The sequence below is a fragment of the Haemorhous mexicanus genome, chromosome 4 (assembly GCF_027477595.1).
Source record: "Haemorhous mexicanus isolate bHaeMex1 chromosome 4, bHaeMex1.pri, whole genome shotgun sequence".
In the NCBI taxonomy this organism is placed as follows: Eukaryota; Metazoa; Chordata; class Aves; order Passeriformes; family Fringillidae; genus Haemorhous; species Haemorhous mexicanus.
The window spans coordinates 10,703,167-10,730,685 of NC_082344.1; the positions used below are offsets into that span (position 1 = coordinate 10,703,167).

General features: G+C 61.2%; 1 protein-coding gene across 1 annotated transcript in view; it reads right to left on the reverse strand.

Annotated features, from left to right (window-relative positions):
- Window positions 1–8,099: 8,099 nt before the first annotated feature.
- Window positions 8,100–27,519, reverse strand: part of LOC132326879 (basic proline-rich protein-like) — a 129,102-nt gene continuing 109,682 nt past the window's right edge. The window contains exons 4-5 of the mRNA XM_059845605.1: window positions 9,052–9,844; window positions 8,100–8,116 (exon numbers count right to left, since the gene is read on the reverse strand). Coding sequence (XP_059701588.1) covers window positions 8,100–8,116; window positions 9,052–9,844 — 810 coding nt within the window. The remainder of the gene's footprint in view (window positions 8,117–9,051; window positions 9,845–27,519) is intronic.

Here is a 27,519-nt window from a genome sequence, read left to right on the forward strand (position 1 = left end):
ACAGAGCGGGAAGGAGAAGGGCAGCAGGGCCCTGTGTGTCCTGGGGCTCAGCTTTTTGCGCCGCTTCAGCTCCACAGAGACGGGGGTAAAGTGAAAAACCAAACTGTTTATTAAGGGAAAGCGAAGCCAAGGGGTGAGCGGGGAGGCAAAAAAGGGGATGAGCAGGGCCTGAGGGCTGCAGGGAGGGAGCTGCCATCAGGGAGAGACATGGCAGGAGCTGCTGAAACTTCTCACAGGCTCAGCTCTGAGCAGCCACAGCTGTGCCTGGAGCTCCCCTGCTCTGCAGGGGGTCCCATCTTGCATGGGAACTGGAAATCGCCATTGGAGGCCCTTAGAGGTACATCTGATCAAGGAGACAAAGAAAGTTCTGCAGATCTTCTTTGGAATGTCAGCTGGATCAGAATGCTCATGCAGGATGGGTTCTCATCTTCCCTCAGGGCTTGAAGAGCTGGAAGAGAGAGGAACAGAGGCCACGGTCAGTGGCCAGATTAAGGGAATGCAGGAAAGTCTCCTGCCAGGGCCAACCCAGTCAGCTATGGCATGGCCAGGAGGGAGCGGGAGGCAAGGGCTTCAGCCGGAAGGCGCAGGCCACGGATCCCCCATGTGTCCCTGAAAGCTCTCGGGGCTCTGTCCCCTCCACAGCCCCTGGTTCTCACAGGGAGCGGAGGCCTCCGCAGCCCGGGCACGGATTGCAGCGCTGGGGCCGGGATTTGCAGCTGCCCCCGGCGGTCCTGGCTGCCTCACTCACCCTCCCTGAGGACTTGGAGCTCCTCCTTCTGCCCCAGCATGAGCACTCCGGCCACCCCTGGAAACACAGAGCACGTGGCGGCCCCAGGCGGCACAGCTGCCCGACACGGGCGCTGCCAGCCCTACGGCCGCACGCCCTCTTCCCCGGGAAGGGCTCCTTTCGGCCCCTGCCCCACGCTGCCTCCCGAGGGCACGGCTGCGAGAGGGCGGCGGCAGCGCCGAGGGCAGGCGGAGCTCCAGCGGTCCGGGCGCGGCTCCCGCTGCAGGGGCTGCAGCCGGGCCGGGAGGCAGGGAGGGGCGCCGGGCTGGTGGCTCACCGATGAACCTGACGGCCGCCTCTCGTAGGGGCCTCTGTGGGCTCTGCAGGTGCGGCAGGGCCCAGCCCAGGTGCTCGGCCACTCGGCTCTCGTCCTGCAGAAGCTGCGGGGAGCGCCAGGAGGGAAGGCTCGGCGTGGGCTCTGCCGCTCGGCCGGGCGCTCCCTGCACCCAGCACCGGTCGAGCCAGCCCGCACGGCCCGGGCCAGGGAGCAGCGTGTGAGGCGCAGGCTGGCGGGCCCGGGAGCGGTGCTGGGTGGGGACACAGCTGCCAGCCCCCCATACTGAGCAGCTGGGGAAGGGGGCTTCTCCAGCCCGCAGCTGGGGCTCCTGGGCTGTCCTTACCAGGTGCTCGGCGAACTTCATCTGCCGCTTCTTCGCCAGCAGCTCCTCGAGATCCCTCCTCCTCAGGAAGCAGGGCTTCGCCACAGGCCTGGAGAGCAGCAGAGAGCCGCAGGTGGCAGCAGGGCCCAGGGCACGGCACCTGGCTCCCTGTGCCAAGGCCAGGGGAGGCTGGAGCCCGCCAGGCACCAGGGCAGGAGGCGGCCGAGCCCCCTGCCAGGGATGCGGCAGCATCACACCAAACCTCACCTTGGCCACCTGCAGGTTCTCATCGTGCCAGCGCAAGAATAGAGGGAGCAGGCTCTGGCTCACAATGGTGGTCAGAGGATTTTCCCTCTCTTCCACTATCAGCTCCATCACCTTGCTGAAGAGCTGAATGGAGAGCTGCTGCACGTGGCTGTTGTCCTGGAGAAAAGGAAAAGTCCTAAGCACCAACTTCTCCAGGCCCATGGGGGCAAAGGCCCAAAACTGCCCAAAAGGGCGCAAAGTTTCCAGGCAGCGTCCAGTGCCCTTGGCTGGGGGCACAGAGCCTTACGTCCTCAAAGTGGGGCAGGAGGGACTCAGCCAGCTTCAGGGCGGTGATGCTGGCTATTTGGAGGTCTGTGTCCTGGAGCGTATGCGTCAGCACAGAGAGGGTCATCTTGACCACCTCTGCATCTGCATCGGCCAGCTGCTCCACCAGCTGCGGATACAGGCCGCGTATTCCTCCGCCCTGTGTGCAAGACGAGGCTGTGCTGTGAAGCCGTGACTGGCCGCGGCACCAAGGGCTGCTTGGGGCACTCGGGCGGCTGAAGCGGGACTCGGGAGAGCTGGGAGCGGCTGCCTCTGCTGCCAAAGGCCAGCCAAGCCCAAAGGACTGCGCTCCCCAGCCCCACGCTGCCAGCGGGGCTTCGGCCACAGCCCCCTCCTCACCAGCGAGGGCTCCTTGCTGAGCACCACCAGGCCTCTGAGCGCAAGGCGCAGCCTGTCCCTGCACTCGCTCGGCAGGTGCCGGGATACCACCAACAGGGCACTGGGACCGTGGATACGCAAGTCCAGACACTCCAGGAGCTGAAAGGCACAGGAGGGCAGTGGCAGGCGAGCCGGCCGGCAGGAGCCCGGAGCCGCAGAGGGCTGGGCCCAGGCAGCAGCAGCGGGCGCGGGCAGCGTCCCAGGCGGCTGCAGCTAAGAGAGACCAGAGAGCTGGGAGGCAGCTGAGCCAGGCAGCGCTGGCCATCAGGCTCACCTCCACAAAGATGGCCAGGGCAGGCAGATCACAGCGTGGCTGCTTCCCGATGAGCAGGCTGAGCAGGTGCGAGGCCATGTGGGGACACAAGGGGGTCAAGGCACAGCGCATCTCCCTGGCAGGGGAAAAAGGCGCCAAAGGCCCTGAGCCAGGCAGGCAAACCTCTCCCTGGAGCGACTCACAGTGGTCCGCTCTTTCCCCAGCACTCTGCAAGGGGACACGGGCCCCTTGGGAGGCGGCTGCTGCTGGCCATCCTCCTCTCCCAGCCTTTTGCACCCTCCCTCGGTGACAAGGCCCTCTGGTGGGGAGTAGGGCATCTCACCTGGCCAGCAGACCCGCTGCACAGTGTGGGCTGTTGGCACAGAGCAGGCTGTCCCAGAGCTGCTTGTGCTCCAGAGCCACCAGCTTCTTGCCAAAGCCCCGCTGGGAGAGCAGAGCCTCAATGGTCTGCACTGCAAACCTGTGTGCCGAGCAAAGGCGCGGTCACTCTAGGAGCACTGGCCCTGGCCACAAGGACATGGGAAGGACAGGGCGACTGGCACCTGTTGGGCGCTCTGCAAAGGCCGTCTTCCTCCTGGCACGCTCTCCAGAAGCTCAGGCTCTCCACCTCCTCTGGCCTCTGCTCTGTGGTGATGAAAACTTGCAAGAGCAGAGCCACAAAGAGGTGTGGAGAATGAATGAGGATTGCATAGCGCCACTCGGGCATGCTTGCAATCCTCCGCAGCACCAGAGTTGCCTGCAAGAGACAAAGCACCCCGAGGCAGCGCTCAGTGCCGAGGTGTCCATGCAGCAGGGCCTGAAGGGAGATGCAGGGGGAGCAGCCAGCCTGCTGCTCCTAGGCCAGCTTTCAGCCCAGGCAGGGAGCTGCAGGCTGGGGAGAGCATGGAGAGCTTCTGAGAAGGCCACTTGGAGAGCCAGCATAGGCCAGCTCCAGAAACTCACAGCCAGGGCAAAGACGGCCTCGTTGTCCCCGCTGCAGACGAACCCGCCGTACGGTGGCAGCTCCTCTAGGGCAGAGAGCAGTGCTGGAAGCACCTCCTCCACAGCCACTTCTGAGGTGCCGATGGCCCTCCACATCAGCTCAGCAGCTCTGTGGGAGCAGAGCTGGGCATCAGTACCGTGCCCCGTGCAGCTGCGTGGGGCCGGGAGGTAGCATGGCAGCAGGCTTAGGAAACAGATGGGCCCAAGGGTCCCAGGGTTCTCCGCCTGTCTGGCAGACCCCTCTGGAAAGGCTGTGCAGGGCCAGGGGCCCTACAGGCCCATGAGCACCGAGCTCTCCAGGCAGTTGTGCCCCGTACCTGTCACACAGTGGGGCGCAGCGCAGGAGGCTCATCACCACCTGGGCAGGGTGCTCTTCAGTCAGGCTGAGAATGATCATCTGCAGCTCGGCGTCCACGGTGCTACAGGACGTGAGTCTCTGCAGGATGTTCCTCACCACAGCTTGCACCTGGAAGAAGGGATATGGGGAAGACTTGGAGTGCTGCCCAAGGGAGCCACTTTCTCTGCTTCACCCAAGAAGCTGTTGATTTCCCAGCTCACTGGGATGGGCCAGAGGGGGCCCAGTGGACATGGCTTGAGGGGCCACGTCATCCTGGGAGGCCTTCAGTCCCGGCCCCAGGCTGCTTCCCTGCTGCGGAGAAGAAACACCCGTCAGGAAAAACTCCAGACTGGGCCCAGGACTCACTCTCAGCATGGGCATGGCCTCAGTCTCAGGGATGGCCTCGAGACAGGTGTTAGTGGCGGCCATGCCCTCCGTCAGGGCCATGTCAGCCTCTGCCCTGTCCTCGGACGTTTCCTCCTCAGAGGTGTCCATGAAGTCCGAGGACGCTGTGCTGGAAGCATCCTCTGCCTGCAGCTCGCTGGGCCTGGAGTCGGGCTCGGCCGTGCCCTCGGTGGTGCGGCCGCTGGTCTTTCTGCGCCGAAGGCGCAGGAACCTCCGCAGTGCCTGCAGCAGAAGGAAGGGCGGGAAGAGAGGCACGTTCCGTGGTCTGCTCCAAGCGTGGGGCTCGGCCCAGCAGTGCCAACAGGCCCGGCCCAGGTGGGGACAGCCGCAGGTACCTGGGCTACTCTGCGGAAGCGGCCACGGGTGAGCTCCTGCTCTTGAGTCCCGTCCTTGGATGCATCTGCCAATGAGCGAGCGCAGCCAGAGCTGAGGGGCCGCAGGAGAGGCCGGAGAAGCCAGCCCAGCCCTGCATGCCCCCGGCAGGGACAGCCCCCCGGGTTCCCAGGGGACGGAGCACGGCCATCGGGGGGGCAGGCCCGGCCCCTGTCCCATCCGGTCCGTGGGCACGTCCACAGGGATGGGATGGGATGGGATGGGATGGGATGGGATGGGATGGGATGGGATGGGATGGGATGGGATGGGATGGGATGGGATGGGATGGGATGGGATGGGATGGGATGGGATGGGATGGGATGGGATGGGATGGGATGGGATGGGATGGGGCCAGGCTGGCTGCAGGTACCGGCGTTGCATCCAGCTCCTCCACTCACCATCCTGCAGCGGCTCCAACTGCTCGGGCTCTGCAGGCTGCTGCGCTGGGGCAGCTGCAGGGCCTTTGCTTTTCTTGCCCCGAAGCCCCTTGAACAGGCTGAGCAGTCTGCCTGCCATCTCGCTGTCTGACCTCGAGGGCACCTTGGAGACAGATGCCCCGTCAAAGGTCCGATTCAGCGAGTGTTGCAGTTGTGCCTTGCAGGCACCTTCAGCAGAGGGGCCTCAAGAAGGCTACAGGACAGCAAGTCCTCTATTCTGTTCTCCAGGGCTCCTGCCACAATGACAGGAGACTCCTGGCGAACAATGGGGGTCACCAGCTCCCACGGCCTGGCAACGAGGGCGCCGGCCGCAGCGATGGGAGATGCCTCGGAAAAACTCCGAGACACCGAATCCTGAGGCCAGGCCGTGAGGCCAGGCACAGGAGGAATGCCTCGGAAAAGCTCCGGGTCAACAACGGACGAGCCGGCTGTGTGGGGATGCCTCACAGCACCGCTCTGTCACGTCCTGCCCCGTCGCGTGCACCGAGCACTCTGGCGTGGCCGTGTCACTGCCAGCACCTAGGTCAGCGTGTGTCACAAAGGGCTGCTCTGACACTCTGTCCCTTTCGGTGACACGGTGAACATTCTGCACCGAGTCACAAAGGGACATGCTGCCACGTGCCCCGGGGCCACCCCCTCCCCACCCAAGGTGCCCCCGGTTGGAGGCAATTCCTTGCCCCGAGCGTCTAACACAGCCCTGGACACACCAAGACCCGCCAAGTGCCAAGGGAAGGGCTCTCCACGGTGCCCGGCTGGCACAGCCCAGCTCGGTGCCGGCCCTGGAGCAGAGCCGCTTCCAGCAAGCAAGAGGCAAACACGTCTTGCCAAGAGTTAAAACACACCAGAGAGGGGAGATGGCATGAATGTTGGCATAAAGGCCTTTGAATTCACAGCTCTCTGAGAGGCATTTGGGGCTCTCGGCTGGACAGAGATACCAGCTCTGTCCTGTGCTTAGAGGAGGGAACGCACCCTGCCGGTGGTGCTTGGCTTGTCTTCTTCTCTGGAGGCCCAGGCAGATGACAAAGCTGCTCTTCACAGCCTTCTCCCTTCCCACACCCCTCTGCCAAGTGCAAGGGGCCACAAGGATGGAAAGGGGAGCAGGGAGCCAAAGGGAGACAGCTGCACCTACCTCACTGGCGGCTCCGGGGGAAGCACGTTGCTTGAGATGCAAGCCCCTCTCTTCCAAAGGCATTTCCCCAAATGCCTACAATTCCCGGGGAACACCAACACACACTTCAGAAACCCTGGCAAGGCTGAATTACTTCTGCACCTTGTAGCACAGGCACTGCAGCTCGAGCTCATCTTTCTTCTCCCAAGTCTTTTTCCTTGTGTCCCTTGTGGCACGCAGCCCCGGGCCCCCTAGAAACAAGAGCTGCCCGCTGTCTCTTCGAGTGTCTGATCGCCTGCCTGTGCTCACGGCAGCAAAACCAGGCTGTTCCCAGCCAGGGAGCGGAGCCCTGTTCCTGGCAGGAGGCTCTCATCAGCCCCTTCCCCACTGTGCACGCAGCACTTCTGCCTGCCTGCCTGCCCAGAAGAGCACAAGCTGGCCAGCTCTGGGTCCAGTACAGCCCAAACACAGGCACAGGAAGACACAGCGGCTCTTTTGCAGCCATGCCCCAGACAGGTGGGAAGTGGACCCTGCCTCTGGTCTCGCTTGGTTGGCTTGCTGACAGAGGGTTTGACTCCCTCCCCACAGAGGAAATCAAGGGCAGGTGCGAGCAGAGCAACTTCTCGGGATCCAAGAGAGCCACCTCCCCAGCCCGTCTGACACTCAGTCCCAGACTGAGAAATTCTCACCTCCAACCAGGAGACAAAGGAGGGCTCCAAACACAGCCTAGGATCCAAACGGGTTTATTGAGGGAGGGGCATAGGGTCTAGGAAGGGTCGAGGTGAAGAGAGAGGCAGGGACACAACCACACTCAAAGGGAGGCTGGTGGTGGAGCCCGGAACAGCGGTGGGGCCAGGGTTGAAACCATGGGGCTGGCAGCTGGGGCCAGGATACAGGGAACCAATGAGGAGAGGGACCAGAGGAGGAGCCGAGGTGGAGTGATGAGGGGTACACCAATGGGAGTGGGGAAGAGGGTGGTCTTGTAGTACAATCCAGTGGGGAAGGGAGGAACATGGAACATGCTAGAACTGGGGAGGGGGCCATGGCTGAGTGGCATTTAAACAGGAGTGTCCTCCCAAGGCATCCCTGCCCTATTTTCCTTGGGGTCCCCTCCCCCATCTCCCCCTTTTCCATTTATTACAAATGCTTTGCCCCTAGTCTTTTGAAGGGCTCTTTTCAAGCAAGCAATAGCTGTCAAATCAATCACAAGGATGATCACAATCCACAGGAGGCCTTTCAAGTTAGAAGCCATCTATTCGGGAACATCCCAATGTCCAAAAAGTTGGTCCAGCCAGTAGGCCGCTGTAGTATTGTCCACAAGGGTCCCAGGATGAGGGAAGAGACGAGAAAGTTGACTCCATGTATCAGCAAGCTAGGTTTATTATTTTATGATAGAAAATATATTAAAACTATACTAAAAGAACAGAGAGAAAAGATTTCATCAGAAGGCTAAGCTAAGAATAGAAAAGGAATCAATAACAAAGGCTTGTCTCCGACCGAGACGGTCTGGACAGGTGAACTGTGGTTGGCCGTTAATTCCAAACAACCAGATGAGACCAATCACAGATTCCCCCTGTTGCATTCCACAGCAGCAGATAAGAATTGTTTACAGTTTGTTCCTGAGGCCTCTCAGCTTATCAGGAGGGAACAATCCTAAGGAAAGGATTTTTCCTAAAACATGTCGGTGACATCTCACCCTTTTTATTTTAAATAAATTAAAAGGAAAAAGTGTTTGCAATTTCATCTGCTGGCCCATGCAGAGGAAAGAACAAGCACCTGAGAGGCTTAATGTTGCCAATCAAAACATCAATCAGTGCTGATGTGGAACCGTCAGGGAAATTCTTCACCTGCAAAACATCAAATTACATCACACACCAAAACAATCTTAAGATATAAGAAAATGCAAAAACAATGAAAAGAAAGTTCATTGCTTCAAGTCCAAACAGCTGAGTTTCAGGGAAAGTCCAAACTGAAGATGTTCCTCTCTGACATCGCTGAAAGTCCCTTTTGGTCCTGAAACAGGCTTGCTTGGCTTTTCAACGCTTTTTGAGCTGCTAGCTCTTTCAACTCTTTTTATTTAATTTTTTTTTTTTTTTTTTTTTTTTTTTTTTTCTTTTTTTTTTTTCTTTTGGTGGACGAAAGAGCAGCAGCAGAGAGGAGCCACTGAGGCTCTGCGGGGGCCCTGGCCCTCGTGGAAGGAACAGGGACCCCAGACCTGGCCTACAGAACGGTGGTCCAGGTCCTCGTGGAAGGATCAGGGATCCCAGACCTGGCCTACAGAACGGTGGCCCAGGTCCTGACGGGGGAAGCAAAGCCCCCGAACCAAACAGCCGCTGGCCGGGCGGAGGCCCTGGCCCAGGGAACCGAGCCAAACGGCCCAGACCCGGCCCGCGGAGCGGGCTCTGTGGTCTCACAACCCGGCACTCTGCTGCCAATGCCTGGGCAGCACGAGTGACCGAACGCTTCATCCCCTCTGAACCGGTGCACACCAGCAGCTGGGGAAGAGAAGCTTTCCCAGGGATCATCACCCTAGATCTGGGGGTGTTTTGTCCCCAGAGCAATTGAGCGATGCTCACTTTCCACTGTTTCTCCTGCCTCTGCAACGCAAATGCAAAAGGTGTTCCTCCTTTCTGCCCCTCGGTACCACCCCCACTCCCTGCGGGCTGGGGACCAGAAGCAGAAGGCTCAGGAGCCACCTCCCCCACGGTGCTGGGGTGCGCAGGGGGAGTCAGGCATTCCAACCCCCAACGGGAACCTCCGAACCAAACCCGAACCGGCCCACGAAAAACGCTGAGTTTGAAAGCAGGCTGACGGGCTGAGCCCGCAATCAGCTGTCGAGCCACAACCCCCCCACGGAGGGGCAGGCCGGCATCCCCTTCCCCTGTCCCAGCTCCCCCCGCAGGGGCAGCCTCGGGACAGCCCGAAAAGCTCGGGGGGGAATCCAGGCTGATCGCAGGCGCCGCGGTGGCCGCCGCGGGGAGCGGCGGGGCCACGGGCGACTCCAATGATGGTTCTGTTTGGTGGTTCTCAACCTCAGCCTCCTCCACTGGCGTGGCAGGCAAAGGCGGAGCCGCCGCGCTCGGAGCCCTCACGGGCTCTGCTGGAGGGTCGAACGCGGATTCGACCGGCGCGGGCAGCGCGGCATCGACCCCCGCCGGGCTGGGGACAGCAGCCGCGTCTTCTCCGGGTACCGGAAGCTGCAGCGCGGGCGCAGACAGCAAAGCCGGCGGAGCCGACACGGGAGGCGGCGGGACAGCCGCGGGGGGCGGCAGGGGCGCGGGGCCGGCGCCCACCGGTGCCGCCTGCACTGTTGTCTCACTTTGCTTCGGGAGCGGCAGCGCAGTCGCGAGCTCTTGGCGATTGCTGTCGAGTGTGTCGCCTAGCAACTCGGGCGAAGCCCCGGGAGGCGGTGCTTCTGCCACGGGAACGCCGACAAACTCCGCTGGAGGCGACGGGTCCGGTCCGGGCTGAGGCGGTGCCGCGGGAGGGGCCGCGGGGACTGGCACCTCCTGCGGGGCGGGTTGGGGTGGGGCCCGCGGCTCCGGCTCGGGCGGTGGAGCCAACTCACCTCCCCCCTGAGAGCAGCGAGGCGGGGGAGGCGGTTCCGTCGGAGCATGCTCCAAAGGCGCAGAAAAAAACTTTTCTTCTGTCGCGGGCAAAACTTCGCCCCCCCGCCGCGATTCGGGGGGGCTGGGAACCTGCAGGCTGTGGATTTGCACTGGTTCCCCTCTTGCCAGCGCCAGCGAGAAGGGAGACATACCTCGGCAATCCGAAATCCACTGATATGCAGACGCTTTCCGTTTCAAAACTGGGAAGAGAGTTCTGAATGACGGATAAACCCGAGGAAATCCAAGTCCCCGGTAAAGAAGGTCTCGGATAATGAATTCCATGCATTCCCATATGTATGAATCAAGGGCATACAGCACATCAGTGAAAAAGCCATGGTGCTTTGCCCACCTGAAAAACTCATAGAAGTGTATCTTCAGCATAGGAATTCTGTCCTCATGACCCCATTTTTGCCAGAGGCCAATAAGTTTCTCCTCTGAGGGAGAGAATGGAACCTCTGCCTCCGTAGGCACCCTTGTCCAGATCCGAATCTGCCTTGTAAGAAGGGAAGCATTTTCAGGAAGGGAAGTGTAAACAGTACCTTGTGACAGTGTCCTCTGGGCTTCGGCAGACTGCTCTGTGCTGCAAAGACTTCTGGACATCTTGTCTCGGAGACTTTTCAAAAGGTTCTCTCTGCGGCCAGCCAAATGAAGAATTCTTCCTCACTCAGGGTCCAATTGTGGTGATTCCTTCACTCGAGGCACCATCTGTCAGTTCTGTCCTCGGTGTTCACCTTCTGTGGTGGTGCTCCTTTTTTCACGCGGGGTCACCATTTGTAGTATTGTCCACAAGGGTCCCAGGATGAGGGAAGAGACGAGAAAGTTGACTCCATGTATCAGCAAGCTAGGTTTATTATTTTATGATAGAAAATATATTAAAACTATACTAAAAGAACAGAGAGAAAAGATTTCATCAGAAGGCTAAGCTAAGAATAGAAAAGGAATCAATAACAAAGGCTTGTCTCCGACCGAGACGGTCTGGACAGGTGAACTGTGGTTGGCCGTTAATTCCAAACAACCAGATGAGACCAATCACAGATTCCCCCTGTTGCATTCCACAGCAGCAGATAAGAATTGTTTACAGTTTGTTCCTGAGGCCTCTCAGCTTATCAGGAGGGAACAATCCTAAGGAAAGGATTTTTCCTAAAACATGTCGGTGACAGGCCGCCTTTTTCTCAGTTTCTATGTCCTTCACCTGATTTTGAAGTCCCTTGATGTTGCTTTGAATTGATGTGCTGAGGGAGGACAAGTTGAAAAAGCACAGTCCTTCCAAGTCCTCACACCCACGGTGGGGGGCGAGCAGCAGGAAATCGATTGCAGCTCGATTTTGCAGCATGGCGTGTCTGGTGGTCTCCTCATCCACCAATAGATCAGAAAATGCGGCAGATGTAGAACTGGCCTGCTTACTGAGCCAGCACCCCAGGTGAGAAAGCTCACCGAGGGCCTTGGCAGCAGCAACCCATGGTAGAAAAATGGATACCGTGACCCTCTTCCTTGTTCCCTAATTATAAATTTGGGTCAAATTCCTCAAAGGATCTCTTTTGGCAAGCAAATGTATTGTTCTGCTTCCAAGCATGCAAAATGGTGGAATTTGAGGTGAGGGTAGTCAGCTGGCCAAGGCGGCAGGGACCCCCTTTGATGTTGGAGGGGATTCCTGCCCACACCCTAGCACCACAGAGAAGAAACACTCCCCGTGGGAGCACTCTGGGGTACGCTAGGGACTGGGACGGTGTGGTGCTAGTCTAGTTGCACCTTTCAGCCACATTGTAGCATTTATCATCGGGCGAGACATCTTTGGGGATGTTACTCTAGGGTTCTGTTGTGAATTGCAAATCTGGTCTGGCCTTCTATTCAAAGGTAACACAGTAACTTGCTTTGGTGGAGCCCAGGAGGTCTAGCTCCTGGGGCTCCTGTGATGCATGTGGGAGAATCCTTCTCCACTCGTCCAGGTGTCCACAGGGTTGGGTTTCTTACCTATGTGCGGGTAATCATTTTGTGACGGGGGGATTCCCACCAGACACGTAGAGAGAGGATCGTCCACGCTTTCCATGGCCATGCAAAGGCTGTCTTGCTGTAGGGACTTTGCCAAGGTGACCCAAACGTTCTGCTTTGGCTGTGGTATGATCCAGCCCATGGTCACCTGGGTGATCATGAAGGCACAGGTGAAGGCGGCGGCTCTGGCGGTGCTGGCGCTGTTGTGGGGGTTTCCCGGGTTTGTTGTGAGGCGGTTCATGGTTTTCCCGCTCTCTGCTCACGCCGAGTGTGTTGAGGATTTTTTGCAGATTGAGGACTTTTTGAAGAACAGTGGCCATATTCAGCTGACGCACAATCCAGTCTGCTTGGGATAATGGACAATGGACACGTTCACAAACAATAATGGAAATATTCAGAAAATGGGGTCGGTATATCCTTGAAAAAGATCCAAGAAGAAGAGTCAACTGGACTCAGCAAGTTTGTCAGTGAGCTTGGGAAAGTGAGGAAAAAAGACAGTTCTTGGGTGGGACAGAAAACCACAGCCAGACGCGTGAAAAGTAAGATGATCCAATCAGCATCCGATCTTAGACGCGTGAACAGCTAGGCCTGGCCAATGATGTATTAGCTAGAGAGGTGTGGACAGTAGGGAATTGTTATAAATATAGTCTTTTTAGGGATAATAAATTTGGCTTCACTGGATGATATTGGTGTTGGTGTGATGTCCCTGAAGCTCCGCATCCCACACTTTTCCCCCACCAGGCCCCCTAGAAACAAGAGCTGCCCGCTGCATGTTCAAGTGTCTGAACGCCTGCCTGCGCTCACGGCAGCAAAACCAGGCTGTTCCCAGCCAGGGAGCGGAGCCCTGTTCCTGGCAGGAGGCTCTCATCAGCCCCTTCCCCACTGTGCACGCAGCACTTCTGCCTGCCTGCCTGCCCAGAAGAGCACAAGCTGGCCGGCTCTGGGCTCAGCACAGCCCAAACACAGGCGCAGGAAGACACAGCGGCTCTTTTGCAGCCATGCCCCAGACAGGTGGGAAGGGGACCCTGCCTCTGGTCTCTCTTGGTTGGCTTGCTGACTGGCTCTGAGGCAGGGGCTGCCCGATTCCTGGCTTGTGGGGAGAGCAGAGCCGCCGGAACCGCGCCCACCGTGCAGACACTGCCTGACAGCGCTGCGGCCGCTGGGACGGTGGCACCCCCGAGTCTCAGCCACTCCGCTGAGGCCGCTGCTGTTTCATTTGCTTTAGGCACCCCCAAAGCTGATTGCCAGGCCACGATGGTCTCTGCTTCTGCCCTCTTCCTGTCCCTGTGTAGGGATGGAGCATTGCTGTGCTTTCAGGAAGCTCTTTGTGGAAACTTCCGGCATTGCAAGCTCCTTTGCCCTCAGAGGATGCTTGCCATGGAATCCCTCACGGCTGGCTTCAGAGCATACTCCGGCAGGCTCTTCTAAAACCCAGGGTCCTTGTCCCCTTCAGAGTGCTCAGCAGGACCTTTTTTTAACAGCACGCTGCTTTACAGCTGGAGCAGCGAGACAGGGAGCTTTGTTATAAAAAACGAACGAGGCCAGATCTCCGACAGCGATTGAAACAGGCTCTCGTTTATTTAAAAACCATTCGGTGGGAGCAGAGAATCTGGGATAAGCCCAGATCCTCATACAACAGCTCAAAAAGGGAACCAGAAAGGAACCAGAAGAACCCCAAGAAAAAGCCCCTAAAAGAAAAAAAGCTCCCAAAGAAAAAGCCCCACCCCAGGAACAGAAAACTCCCCTTTTTAGAACAAATTCCTGGCCCAGGAATGGTGGGTTTTTGGTTCCACGCACCCATTGGTGGAATTCGGGCGCTTTGATTGGTCCTTACCGGGGTTCGTTTTGGACCAGTCATTTCCCCAGGGCGTCGAGTCATTGGTTGATGCTCTGGCCCAGTCACTCTTTGAGTTGTCCACCTCCTACCCCCACCAAGTCCCGGACCCCTTTCCCTTCGCCCACAGCAAACAACTCCCCAGCATTATTACAAACCCGTAATAGCTTTGCAGCCTGAGCTGCCCTTCTTCCTCTCTGTCCGTGCACAGAACAGAGCGGGAAGGAGAAGGGCAGCAGGGCCCTGTGTGTCCTGGGGCTCAGGTTTTTGCGCCGCTTCAGCTCCACAGAGACGGGGGTAAAGTGAAAAACCAAACTGTTTATTAAGGGAAAGCGAAGCCAAGGGGTGAGCGGGGAGGCAAAAAAGGGGATGAGCAGGGCCTGAGGGCTGCAGGGAGGGAGCTGCCATCAGGGAGAGACATGGCAGGAGCTGCTGAAACTTCTCACAGGCTCAGCTCTGAGCAGCCACAGCTGTGCCTGGAGCTCCCCTGCTCTGCAGGGGGTCCCATCTTGCATGGGAACTGGAAATCGCCATTGGAGGCCCTTAGAGGTACATCTGATCAAGGAGACAAAGAAAGTTCTGCAGATCTTCTTTGGAATGTCAGCTGGATCAGAATGCTCATGCAGGATGGGTTCTCATCTTCCCTCAGGGCTTGAAGAGCTGGAAGAGAGAGGAACAGAGGCCACGGTCAGTGGCCAGATTAAGGGAATGCAGGAAAGTCTCCTGCCAGGGCCAACCCAGCCGGCTATGGCATGGCCAGGAGGGAGCGGGAGGCAAGGGCTTCGGCCCGAAGGCGCAGGCCAACGGATCCCCCATGTGTCCCTGAAAGCTCTCGGGGCTCTGTCCCCTCCACAGCCCCTGGTTCTCACAGAGAGCGGAGGCCTCCGCAGCCCGGGAACGGATTGCAGCGCTGGGGCCGGGATTTGCAGCTGCCCCCGGCGGTCCTGGCTGCCTCACTCACCCTCCCTGAGGACTTGGAGCTCCTCCTTCTGCCCCAGCATGAGCACTCCGGCCACCCCTGGAAACACAGAGCACGTGGCGGCCCCAGGTGGCAAAGCTGCCCGACACGGGCGCTGCCAGCCCTACGGCCGCACGCCCTCTTCCCCGGGAAGGGCTCCTTTTGGCCCCTACCCCACGCTGCCACCCGAGGGCACGGCTGCGAGAGGGCGGTGGCAGCGCCGTGGGCGGGCGGGGCTCCAGCGGTCCGGGCGCGGCTCCCGCTGCAGGGGCTGCAGCCGGGCCGGAAGGCAGGGAGGGGCACCGGGCTGGTGGCTCACCGATGAACCTGATGGCCGCCTCTCGTAGGGGCCTCTGTGGGCTCTGCAGGTGCGGCAGGGCCCAGACCAGGTGCTCGGCCACTCGGCTCTCGTCCTGCAGAAGCTGCGGGGAGCGCCAGGAGGGAAGGCTCGGCGTGGGCTCTGCCGCTCGGCCGGGCGCTCCCTGCACCCAGCACCGGCCGAGCCAGCCCGCACGGCCCGGGCCAGGGAGCAGCGTGTGAGGCGCAGGCTGGTTGGCCCGGGAGCGGTGCTGGGCGGGGACACAGCTGCCAGCCCCCCATACTGAGCAGCTGGGGAAGGGGGCTTCTCCAGCCCGCGGCTGGGGCTCCTGGGCTGTCCTTACCAGGTGCTTGGCGAACTTCATCCGCCGCTTCTTCGCCAGCAGCTCCTCGAGATCCCTCCTCCTCAGGAAGCAGGGCTTCGCCACAGGCCTGGAGAGCAGCAGAGAGCCGCAGGTGGCAGCAGGGCCCAGGGCACGGCACCTGGCTCCCTGTGCCAAGGCCAGGGGAGGCTGGAGCCCGCCAGGCACCAGGGCAGGAGGCAGCCGAGCCCCCTGCCAGGGATGCGGCAGCATCACACCAAACCTCACCTTGGCCACCTGCAGGTTCTCATCGTGCCAGCGCAAGAATAGAGGGAGCAGGCTCTGGCTCACAATGGTGGTCAGAGGATTTTCCCTCTCTTCCACTATCAGCTCCATCACCTTGCTGAAGAGCTGAATGGAGAGCTGCTGCACGTGGCTGTTGTCCTGGAGAAAAGGAAAAGTCCTAAGCACCAACTTCTCCAGGCCCATGGGGGCAAAGGCCCAAAACTGCCCAAAAGGGCGCAAAGTTTCCAGGCAGCGTCCAGTGCCCTTGGCTGGGGGCACAGAGCCTTACGTCCTCAAAGTGGGGCAGGAGGGACTCAGCCAGCTTCAGGGCGGTGATGCTGGCTATTTGGAGGTCTGTGTCCTGGAGCGTATGCGTCAGCACAGAGAGGGTCATCTCGACCACCTCTGCATCTGCATCAGCCAGCTGCTCCACCAGCTGCGGATACAGGCCGCATATTCCTCCGCCCTGTGTGCAAGACGAGGCTGTGCTGTGAAGCCGTGACTGGCCGCGGCACCAAGGGCTGCTTGGGGCACTCGGGCGGCTGAAGCGGGACTCGGGAGAGCTGGGAGCAGCTGCCTCTGCTGCCAAAGGCCAGCCAAGCCCAAAGGACTGCGCTCCCCAGCCCCACGCTGCCAGCGGGGCTTCGGCCACGGCCCCCTCCTCACCAGCGAGGGCTCCTTGCTGAGCACCACCAGGCCTCTGAGCGCAAGGCGCAGCCTGTCCCTGCACTCGCTCGGCAGGTGCCGGGATACCACCAACAGGGCACTGGGACCGTGGATACGCAAGTCCAGACACTCCAGGAGCTGAAAGGCACAGGAGGGCAGTGGCAGGCGAGCCGGCCGGCAGGAGCCCGGAGCCGCAGAGGGCTGGGCCCAGGCAGCAGCAGCGGGCGCGGGCAGCGTCCCAGGCGGCTGCAGCTAAGAGAGACCAGAGAGCTGGGAGGCAGCTGAGCCAGGCAGCGCTGGCCATCAGGCTCACCTCCACAAAGATGGCCAGGGCAGGCAGATCACAGCGTGGCTGCTTCCCGATGAGCAGGCTGAGCAGGTGCGAGGCCATGTGGGGACACAAGGGGGTCAAGGCACAGCGCATCTCCCTGGCAGGGGAAAAAGGCGCCAAAGGCCCTGAGCCAGGCAGGCAAACCTCTCCCTGGAGCGACTCACAGTGGTCCGCTCTTTCCCCAGCACTCTGCAAGGGGACACGGGCCCCTTGGGAGGCGGCTGCTGCTGGCCATCCTCCTCTCCCAGCCTTTTGCACCCTCCCTCGGTGACAAGGCCCTCTGGTGGGGAGTAGGGCATCTCACCTGGCCAGCAGACCCGCTGCACAGTGTGGGCTGTTGGCACAGAGCAGGCTGTCCCAGAGCTGCTTGTGCTCCAGAGCCACCAGCTTCTTGCCAAAGCCCCGCTGGGAGAGCAGAGCCTCAATGGTCTGCACTGCAAACCTGTGTGCCGAGCAAAGGCGCGGTCACTCTAGGAGCACTGGCCCTGGCCACAAGGACATGGGAAGGACAGGGCGACTGGCACCTGTTGGGCGCTCTGCAAAGGCCGTCTTCCTCCTGGCACGCTCTCCAGAAGCTCAGGCTCTCCACCTCCTCTGGCCTCTGCTCTGTGGTGATGAAAACTTGCAAGAGCAGAGCCACAAAGAGGTGTGGAGAATGAATGAGGATTGCATAGCGCCACTCGGGCATGCTTGCAATCCTCCGCAGCACCAGAGTTGCCTGCAAGAGACAAAGCACCCCGAGGCAGCGCTCAGTGCCGAGGTGTCCATGCAGCAGGGCCTGAGGGGAGATGCAGGGGGAGCAGCCGGCCTGCTGCTCCTAGGCCAGCTTTCAGCCCAGGCAGGGAGCTGCAGGCTGGGGAGAGCATGGAGAGCTTCTGAGAAGGCCACTTGGAGAGCCAGCATAGGCCAGCTCCAGAAACTCACAGCCAGGGCAAAGACGGCCTCGTTGTCCCCGCTGCAGACGAACCCGCCGTACGGTGGCAGCTCCTCTAGGGCAGAGAGCAGTGCTGGAAGCACCTCCTCCACAGCCACTTCTGAGGTGCCGATGGCCCTCCACATCAGCTCAGCAGCTCTGTGGGAGCAGAGCTGGGCATCAGTACCGTGCCCCGTGCAGCTGCGTGGGGCCGGGAGGTAGCATGGCAGCAGGCTTAGGAAACAGATGGGCCCAAGGGTCCCAGGGTTCTCCGCCTGTCTGGCAGACCCCTCTGGAAAGGCTGTGCAGGGCCAGGGGCCCTACAGGCCCATGAGCACCGAGCTCTCCAGGCAGTTGTGCCCCGTACCTGTCACACAGTGGGGCGCAGCGCAGGAGGCTCATCACCACCTGGGCAGGGTGCTCTTCAGTCAGGCTGAGAATGATCATCTGCAGCTCGGCGTCCACGGTGCTACAGGACGTGAGTCTCTGCAGGATGTTCCTCACCACAGCTTGCACCTGGAAGAAGGGATATGGGGAAGACTTGGAGTGCTGCCCAAGGGAGCCACTTTCTCTGCTTCACCCAAGAAGCTGTTGATTTCCCAGCTCACTGGGATGGGCCAGAGGGGGCCCAGTGGACATGGCTTGAGGGGCCACGTCATCCTGGGAGGCCTTCAGTCCCGGCCCCAGGCTGCTTCCCTGCTGCGGAGAAGAAACACCCGTCAGGAAAAACTCCAGACTGGGCCCAGGACTCACTCTCAGCATGGGCATGGCCTCAGTCTCAGGGATGGCCTCGAGACAGGTGTTAGTGGCGGCCATGCCCTCCGTCAGGGCCATGTCAGCCTCTGCCCTGTCCTCGGACGTTTCCTCCTCAGAGGTGTCCATGAAGTCCGAGGACGCTGTGCTGGAAGCATCCTCTGCCTGCAGCTCGCTGGGCCTGGAGTCGGGCTCGGCCGTGCCCTCGGTGGTGCGGCCGCTGGTCTTTCTGCGCCGAAGGCGCAGGAACCTCCGCAGTGCCTGCAGCAGAAGGAAGGGTGGGAAGAGAGGCACGTTCCGTGGTCTGCTCCAAGCGTGGGGCTCGGCCCAGCAGTGCCAACAGGCCCGGCCCAGGTGGGGACAGCCGCAGGTACCTGGGCTACTCTGCGGAAGCGGCCACGGGTGAGCTCCTGCTCTTGAGTCCCGTCCTTGGATGCATCTGCCAATGAGCGAGCGCAGCCAGAGCTGAGGGGCCGCAGGAGAGGCCGGAGAAGCCAGCCCAGCCCTGCATGCCCCCGGCAGGGACAGCGCCCCGGGTTCCCAGTGGACGGAGCAGGCCATCGGGGGGGCAGGCCCGGCCCCCATCCGGTCCGTGGGCACGTCCACAGGGATGGGATGGGATGGGATGGGATGGGATGGGATGGGATGGGATGGGATGGGATGGGATGGGATGGGATGGGATGGGATGGGATGGGATGGGATGGGATGGGATGGGATGGGATGGGATGGGATGGGATGGGATGGGATGGGGCCAGGCTGGCTGCAGGTACCGGCGTTGCATCCAGCTCCTCCACTCACCATCCTGCAGCGGCTCCAACTGCTCGGGCTCTGCAGGCTGCTGCGCTGGGGCAGCTGCAGGGCCTTTGCTTTTCTTGCCCCGAAGCCCCTTGAACAGGCTGAGCAGTCTGCCTGCCATCTCGCTGTCTGACCTCGAGGGCACCTTGGAGACAGATGCCCCGTCAAAGGTCCGATTCAGCGAGTGTTGCAGTTGTGCCTTGCAGGCACCTTCAGCAGAGGGGCCTCAAGAAGGCTACAGGACAGCAAGTCCTCTATTCTGTTCTCCAGGGCTCCTGCCACAATGACAGGAGACTCCTGGCGAACAATGGGGGTCACCAGCTCCCACGGCCTGGCAACGAGGGCGCCGGCCGCAGCGATGGGAGATGCCTCGGAAAAACTCCGAGACACCGAATCCTGAGGCCAGGCCGTGAGGCCAGGCACAGGAGGAATGCCTCGGTAAAGCTCCGGGTCAACAACGGACGAGCCGGCTGTGTGGGGATGCCTCACAGCACCGCTCTGTCACGTCCTGCCCCGTCGCGTGCACCGAGCACTCTGGCGTGGCCGTGTCACTGCCAGCACCTAGGTCAGCGTGTGTCACAAAGGGCTGCTCTGACACTCTGTCCCTTTCGGTGACACGGTGAACATTCTGCACCGAGTCACAAAGGGACATGCTGCCACGTGCCCCGGGGCCACCCCCTCCCCACCCAAGGTGCCCCCGGTTGGAGGCAATTCCTTGCCCCGAGCGTCTAACACAGCCCTGGACACACCAAGACCCGCCAAGTGCCAAGGGAAGGGCTCTCCACGGTGCCCGGCTGGCACAGCCCAGCTCGGTGCCGGCCCTGGAGCAGAGCCGCTTCCAGCAAGCAAGAGGCAAACACGTCTTGCCAAGAGTTAAAACACACCAGAGAGGGGAGATGGCATGAATGTTGGCATAAAGGCCTTTGAATTCACAGCTCTCTGAGAGGCATTTGGGGCTCTCGGCTGGACAGAGATACCAGCTCTGTCCTGTGCTTAGAGGAGGGAACGCACCCTGCCGGTGGTGCTTGGCTTGTCTTCTTCTCTGGAGGCCCAGGCAGATGACAAAGCTGCTCTTCACAGCCTTCTCCCTTCCCACACCCCTCTGCCAAGTGCAAGGGGCCACAAGGATGGAAAGGGGAGCAGGGAGCCAAAGGGAGACAGCTGCACCTACCTCACTGGCGGCTCCGGGGGAAGCACGTTGCTTGAGATGCAAGCCCCTCTCTTCCAAAGGCATTTCCCCAAATGCCTACAATTCCCGGGGAACACCAACACACACTTCAGAAACCCTGGCAAGGCTGAAGTACTTCTGCACCTTGTAGCACAGGCACTGCAGCTCGAGCTCATCTTTCTTCTCCCAAGTCTTTTTCCTTGTGTCCCTTGTGGCACGCAGCACCGGGCCCCCTAGAAACAAGAGCTGCCCGCTGTCTCTTCGAGTGTCTGATCGCCTGCCTGTGCTCACGGCAGCAAAACCAGGCTGTTCCCAGCCAGGGAGCGGAGCCCTGTTCCTGGCAGGAGGCTCTCATCAGCCCCTTCCCCACTGTGCATGCAGCACTTCTGCCTGCCTGCCTGCCCAGAAGAGCACAAGCTGGCCAGCTCTGGGCTCAGCACAGCCCAAACACAGGCGCAGGAAGACACAGCGGCTCTTTTGCAGCCATGCCCCAGACAGGTGGGAAGGGGACCCTGCCTCTGGTCTCTCTTGGTTGGCTTGCTGACTGGCTCTGAGGCAGGGGCTGCCCGATTCCTGGCTTGTGGGGAGAGCAGAGCCGCCGGAACCGCGCCCACCGTGCAGACACTGCCTGACAGCGCTGCGGCCGCTGGGACGGTGGCACCCCCGAGTCTCAGCCACTCCGCTGAGGCCGCTGCTGTTTCATTTGCTTTAGGCACCCCCAAAGCTGATTGCCAGGCCACGATGGTCTCTGCTTCTGCCCTCTTCCTGTCCCTGTGTAGGGATGGAGCATTGCTGTGCTTTCAGGAAGCTCTTTGTGGAAACTTCCGGCATTGCAAGCTCCTTTGCCCTCAGAGGATGCTTGCCATGGAATCCCTCACGGCTGGCTTCAGAGCATACTCCGGCAGGCTCTTCTAAAACCCAGGGTCCTTGTCCCCTTCAGAGTGCTCAGCAGGACCTTTTTTTAACAGCACGCTGCTTTACAGCTGGAGCAGCGAGACAGGGAGCTTTGTTATAAAAAACGAACGAGGCCAGATCTCCGACAGCGATTGAAACAGGCTCTCGTTTATTTAAAAACCATTCGGTGGGAGCAGAGAATCTGGGATAAGCCCAGATCCTCATACAACAGCTCAAAAAGGGAACCAGAAAGGAACCAGAAGAACCCCAAGAAAAAGCCCCTAAAAGAAAAAAAGCTCCCAAAGAAAAAGCCCCACCCCAGGAACAGAAAACTCCCCTTTTTAGAACAAATTCCTGGCCCAGGAATGGTGGGTTTTTGGTTCCACGCACCCATTGGTGGAATTCGGGCGCTTTGATTGGTCCTTACCGGGGTTCGTTTTGGACCAGTCATTTCCCCAGGGCGTCGAGTCATTGGTTGATGCTCTGGCCCAGTCACTCTTTGAGTTGTCCACCTCCTACCCCCACCAAGTCCCGGACCCCTTTCCCTTCGCCCACAGCAAACAACTCCCCAGCGTTATTACAAACCCGTAATAGCTTTGCAGCCTGAGCTGCCCTTCTTCCTCTCTGTCCGTGCACAGAACAGAGCGGGAAGGAGAAGGGCAGCAGGGCCCTGTGTGTCCTGGGGCTCAGGTTTTTGCGCCGCTTCAGCTCCACAGAGACGGGGGTAAAGTGAAAAACCAAACTGTTTATTAAGGGAAAGCGAAGCCAAGGGGTGAGCGGGGAGGCAAAAAAGGGGATGAGCAGGGCCTGAGGGCTGCAGGGAGGGAGCTGCCATCAGGGAGAGACATGGCAGGAGCTGCTGAAACTTCTCACAGGCTCAGCTCTGAGCAGCCACAGCTGTGCCTGGAGCTCCCCTGCTCTGCAGGGGGTCCCATCTTGCATGGGAACTGGAAATCGCCATTGGAGGCCCTTAGAGGTACATCTGATCAAGGAGACAAAGAAAGTTCTGCAGATCTTCTTTGGAATGTCAGCTGGATCAGAATGCTCATGCAGGATGGGTTCTCATCTTCCCTCAGGGCTTGAAGAGCTGGAAGAGAGAGGAACAGAGGCCACGGTCAGTGGCCAGATTAAGGGAATGCAGGAAAGTCTCCTGCCAGGGCCAACCCAGCCGGCTATGGCATGGCCAGGAGGGAGCGGGAGGCAAGGGCTTCAGCCGGAAGGCGCAGGCCACAGATCCCCCATGTGTCCCTGAAAGCTCTCGGGGCTCTGTCCCCTCCACAGCCCCTGGTTCTCACAGAGAGCGGAGGCCTCCGCAGCCCGGGCACGGATTGCAGCGCTGGGGCCGGTATTTGCAGCTGCCCCCGGCGGTCCTGGCTGCCTCACTCACCCTCCCTGAGGACTTGGAGCTCCTCCTTCTGCCCCAGCATGAGCACTCCGGCCACCCCTGGAAACACAGAGCACGTGGCGGCCCCAGGCGGCAAAGCTGCCCGACACGGGCGCTGCCAGCCCTACGGCCGTACGCCCTCTTCCCCGGGAAGGGCTCCTTTTGGCCCCTGCCCCACGCTGCCACCCGAGGGCACGGCTGCGAGAGGGCGGTGGCAGCGCCGTGAGCGGGCGGGGCTCCAGCGGTCCGGGCTGGGCTCCCGCTGCAGGGGCTGCAGCCGGGCCGGGAGGCAGGGAGGGGCGCCGGGCTGGTGGCTCACCGATGAACCTGACGGCCGCCTCTCGTAGGGGCCTCTGTGGGCTCTGCAGGTGCGGCAGGGCCCAGCCCAGGTGCTCGGCCACTCGGCTCTCGTCCTGCAGAAGCTGCGGGGAGCGCCAGGAGGGAAGGCTCGGCGTGGGCTCTGCCGCTCGGCCGGGCGCTCCCCGCACCCAGCACCGGCCGAGCCAGCCCGCACGGCCCGGGCCAGGGAGCAGCGTGTGAGGCGCAGGCTGGCGGGCCTGGGAGCGGCGCTGGCCGGGGACACAGCTGCCAGCCCCCCATACTGAGCAGCTGGGGAAGGGGGCTTCTCCAGCCCGCGGCTGGGGCTCCTGGGCTGTCCTTACCAGGTGCTCGGCAAACTTCATCCGCCGCTTCTTCGCCAGCAGCTCCTCGAGATCCCTCCTCCTCAGGAAGCAGGGCTTCGCCACAGGCCTGGAGAGCAGCAGAGAGCCGCAGGTGGCAGCAGGGCCCAGGGCACGGCACCTGGCTCCCTGTGCCAAGGCCAGGGGAGGCTGGAGCCCGCCAGGCACCAGGGCAGGAGGCAGCCGAGCCCCCTGCCAGGGATGCGGCAGCATCACACCAAACCTCACCTTGGCCACCTGCAGGTTCTCATCGTGCCAGCGCAAGAATAGAGGGAGCAGGCTCTGGCTCACAATGGTGGTCAGAGGATTTTCCCTCTCTTCCACTATCAGCTCCATCACCTTGATGAAGAGCTGAATGGAGAGCTGCTGCACGTGGCTGTTGTCCTGGAGAAAAGGAAAAGTCCTAAGCACCAACTTCTCCAGGCCCATGGGGGCAAAGGCCCAAAACTGCCCAAAAGGGCGCAAAGTTTCCAGGCAGCGTCCAGTGCCCTTGGCTGGGGGCACAGAGCCTTACGTCCTCAAAGTGGGGCAGGAGGGACTCAGCCAGCTTCAGGGCGGTGATGCTGGCTATTTGGAGGTCTGTGTCCTGGAGCGTATGCGTCAGCACAGAGAGGGTCATCTCGACCACCTCTGCATCTGCATCGGCCAGCTGCTCCACCAGCTGCGGATACAGGCCGCGTATTCCTCTGCCCTGTGTGCAAGACGAGGCTGTGCTGTGAAGCCGTGACTGGCCGCGGCACCAAGGGCTGCTTGGGGCACTCGGGTGGCTGAAGCGGGACTCGGGAGAGCTGGGAGCAGCTGCCTCTGCTGCCAAAGGCCAGCCAAGCCCAAAGGACTGCGCTCCCCAGCCCCACGCTGCCAGCGGGGCTTCGGCCACGGCCCCCTCCTCACCAGCGAGGGCTCCTTGCTGACCACCACCAGGCCTCTGAGCGCAAGGCGCAGCCTGTCCCTGCACTCGCTCGGCAGGTGCCGGGATACCACCAACAGGGCACTGGGACCGTGGATACGCAAGTCCAGACACTCCAGGAGCTGAAAGGCACAGGAGGGCAGTGGCAGGCGAGCCGGCCGGCAGGAGCCCGGAGCCGCAGAGGGCTGGGCCCAGGCAGCAGCAGCGGGCGCGGGCAGCGTCCCAGGTGGCTGCAGCTAAGAGAGACCAGAGAGCTGGGAGGCAGCTGAGCCAGGCAGCGCTGGCCATCAGGCTCACCTCCACAAAGATGGCCAGGGCAGGCAGATCACAGCGTGGCTGCTTCCCGATGAGCAGGCTGAGCAGGTGCGAGGCCATGTGGGGACACAAGGGGGTCAAGGCACAGCGCATCTCCCTGGCAGGGGAAAAAGGCGCCAAAGGCCCTGAGCCAGGCAGGCAAACCTCTCCCTGGAGCGACTCACAGTGGTCCGCTCTTTCCCCAGCACTCTGCAAGGGGACACGGGCCCCTTGGGAGGTGGCTGCTGCTGGCCATCCTCCTCTCCCAGCCTTTTGCACCCTCCCTCGGTGACAAGGCCCTCTGGTGGGGAGTAGGGCATCTCACCTGGCCAGCAGACCCGCTGCACAGTGTGGGCTGTTGGCACAGAGCAGGCTGTCCCAGAGCTGCTTGTGCTCCAGAGCCACCAGCTTCTTGCCAAAGCCCCGCTGGGAGAGCAGAGCCTCAATGGTCTGCACTGCAAACCTGTGTGCCGAGCAAAGGCGCGGTCACTCTAGGAGCACTGGCCCTGGCCACAAGGACATGGGAAGGACAGGGCGACTGGCACCTGTTGGGCGCTCTGCAAAGGCCGTCTTCCTCCTGGCACGCTCTCCAGAAGCTCAGGCTCTCCACCTCCTCTGGCCTCTGCTCTGTGGTGATGAAAACTTGCAAGAGCAGAGCCACAAAGAGGTGTGGAGAATGAATGAGGATTGCATAGCGCCACTCGGGCATGCTTGCAATCCTCCGCAGCACCAGAGTTGCCTGCAAGAGACAAAGCACCCCGAGGCAGCGCTCAGTGCCGAGGTGTCCATGCAGCAGGGCCTGAGGGGAGATGCAGGGGGAGCAGCCGGCCTGCTGCTCCTAGGCCAGCTTTCAGCCCAGGCAGGGAGCTGCAGGCTGGGGAGAGCATGGAGAGCTTCTGAGAAGGCCACTTGGAGAGCCAGCATAGGCCAGCTCCAGAAACTCACAGCCAGGGCAAAGACGGCCTCGTTGTCCCCGCTGCAGACGAACCCGCCGTACGGTGGCAGCTCCTCTAGGGCAGAGAGCAGTGCTGGAAGCACCTCCTCCACAGCCACTTCTGAGGTGCCGATGGCCCTCCACATCAGCTCAGCAGCTCTGTGGGAGCAGAGCTGCGCATCAGTACCGTGCCCCGTGCAGCTGCGTGGGGCCGGGAGGTAGCATGGCAGCAGGCTTAGGAAACAGATGGGCCCAAGGGTCCCAGGGTTCTCCGCCTGTCTGGCAGACCCCTCTGGAAAGGCTGTGCAGGGCCAGGGGCCCTACAGGCCCATGAGCACCGAGCTCTCCAGGCAGTTGTGCCCCGTACCTGTCACACAGTGGGGCGCAGCGCAGGAGGCTCATCACCACCTGGGCAGGGTGCTCTTCAGTCAGGCTGAGAATGATCATCTGCAGCTCGGCGTCCACGGTGCTACAGGACGTGAGTCTCTGCAGGATGTTCCTCACCACAGCTTGCACCTGGAAGAAGGGATATGGGGAAGACTTGGAGTGCTGCCCAAGGGAGCCACTTTCTCTGCTTCACCCAAGAAGCTGTTGATTTCCCAGCTCACTGGGATGGGCCAGAGGGGGCCCAGTGGACATGGCTTGAGGGGCCACGTCATCCTGGGAGGCCTTCAGTCCCGGCCCCAGGCTGCTTCCCTGCTGCAGAGAAGAAACACCCGTCAGGAAAAACTCCAGACTGGGCCCAGGACTCACTCTCAGCATGGGCATGGCCTCAGTCTCAGGGATGGCCTCGAGACAGGTGTTAGTGGCGGCCATGCCCTCCGTCAGGGCCATGTCAGCCTCTGCCCTGTCCTCGGACGTTTCCTCCTCAGAGGTGTCCATGAAGTCCGAGGACGCTGTGCTGGAAGCATCCTCTGCCTGCAGCTCGCTGGGCCTGGAGTCGGGCTCGGCCGTGCCCTCGGTGGTGCGGCCGCTGGTCTTTCTGCGCCGAAGGCGCAGGAACCTCCGCAGTGCCTGCAGCAGAAGGAAGGGCGGGAAGAGAGGCACGTTCCGTGGTCTGCTCCAAGCGTGGGGCTCGGCCCAGCAGTGCCAACAGGCCCGGCCCAGGTGGGGACAGCCGCAGGTACCTGGGCTACTCTGCGGAAGCGGCCACGGGTGAGCTCCTGCTCTTGAGTCCCGTCCTTGGATGCATCTGCCAATGAGCGAGCGCAGCCAGAGCTGAGGGGCCGCAGGAGAGGCCGGAGAAGCCAGCCCAGCCCTGCATGCCCCCGGCAGGGACAGCGCCCCGGGTTCCCAGTGGACGGAGCAGGCCATCGGGGGGGCAGGCCCGGCCCCCATCCGGTCCGTGGGCACGTCCACAGGGATGGGATGGGATGGGATGGGATGGGATGGGATGGGATGGGATGGGATGGGATGGGATGGGATGGGATGGGATGGGATGGGATGGGATGGGATGGGATGGGATGGGATGGGATGGGATGGGATGGGATGGGGCCAGGCTGGCTGCAGGTACCGGCGTTGCATCCAGCTCCTCCACTCACCATCCTGCAGCGGCTCCAACTGCTCGGGCTCTGCAGGCTGCTGCGCTGGGGCAGCTGCAGGGCCTTTGCTTTTCTTGCCCCGAAGCCCCTTGAACAGGCTGAGCAGTCTGCCTGCCATCTCGCTGTCTGACCTCGAGGGCACCTTGGAGACAGATGCCCCGTCAAAGGTCCGATTCAGCGAGTGTTGCAGTTGTGCCTTGCAGGCACCTTCAGCAGAGGGGCCTCAAGAAGGCTACAGGACAGCAAGTCCTCTATTCTGTTCTCCAGGGCTCCTGCCACAATGACAGGAGACTCCTGGCGAACAATGGGGGTCACCAGCTCCCACGGCCTGGCAACGAGGGCGCCGGCCGCAGCGATGGGAGATGCCTCGGAAAAACTCCGAGACACCGAATCCTGAGGCCAGGCCGTGAGGCCAGGCACAGGAGGAATGCCTCGGAAAAGCTCCGGGTCAACAACGGACGAGCCGGCTGTGTGGGGATGCCTCACAGCACCGCTCTGTCACGTCCTGCCCCGTCGCGTGCACCGAGCACTCTGGCGTGGCCGTGTCACTGCCAGCACCTAGGTCAGCGTGTGTCACAAAGGGCTGCTCTGACACTCTGTCCCTTTCGGTGACACGGTGAACATTCTGCACCGAGTCACAAAGGGACATGCTGCCACGTGCCCCGGGGCCACCCCCTCCCCACCCAAGGTGCCCCC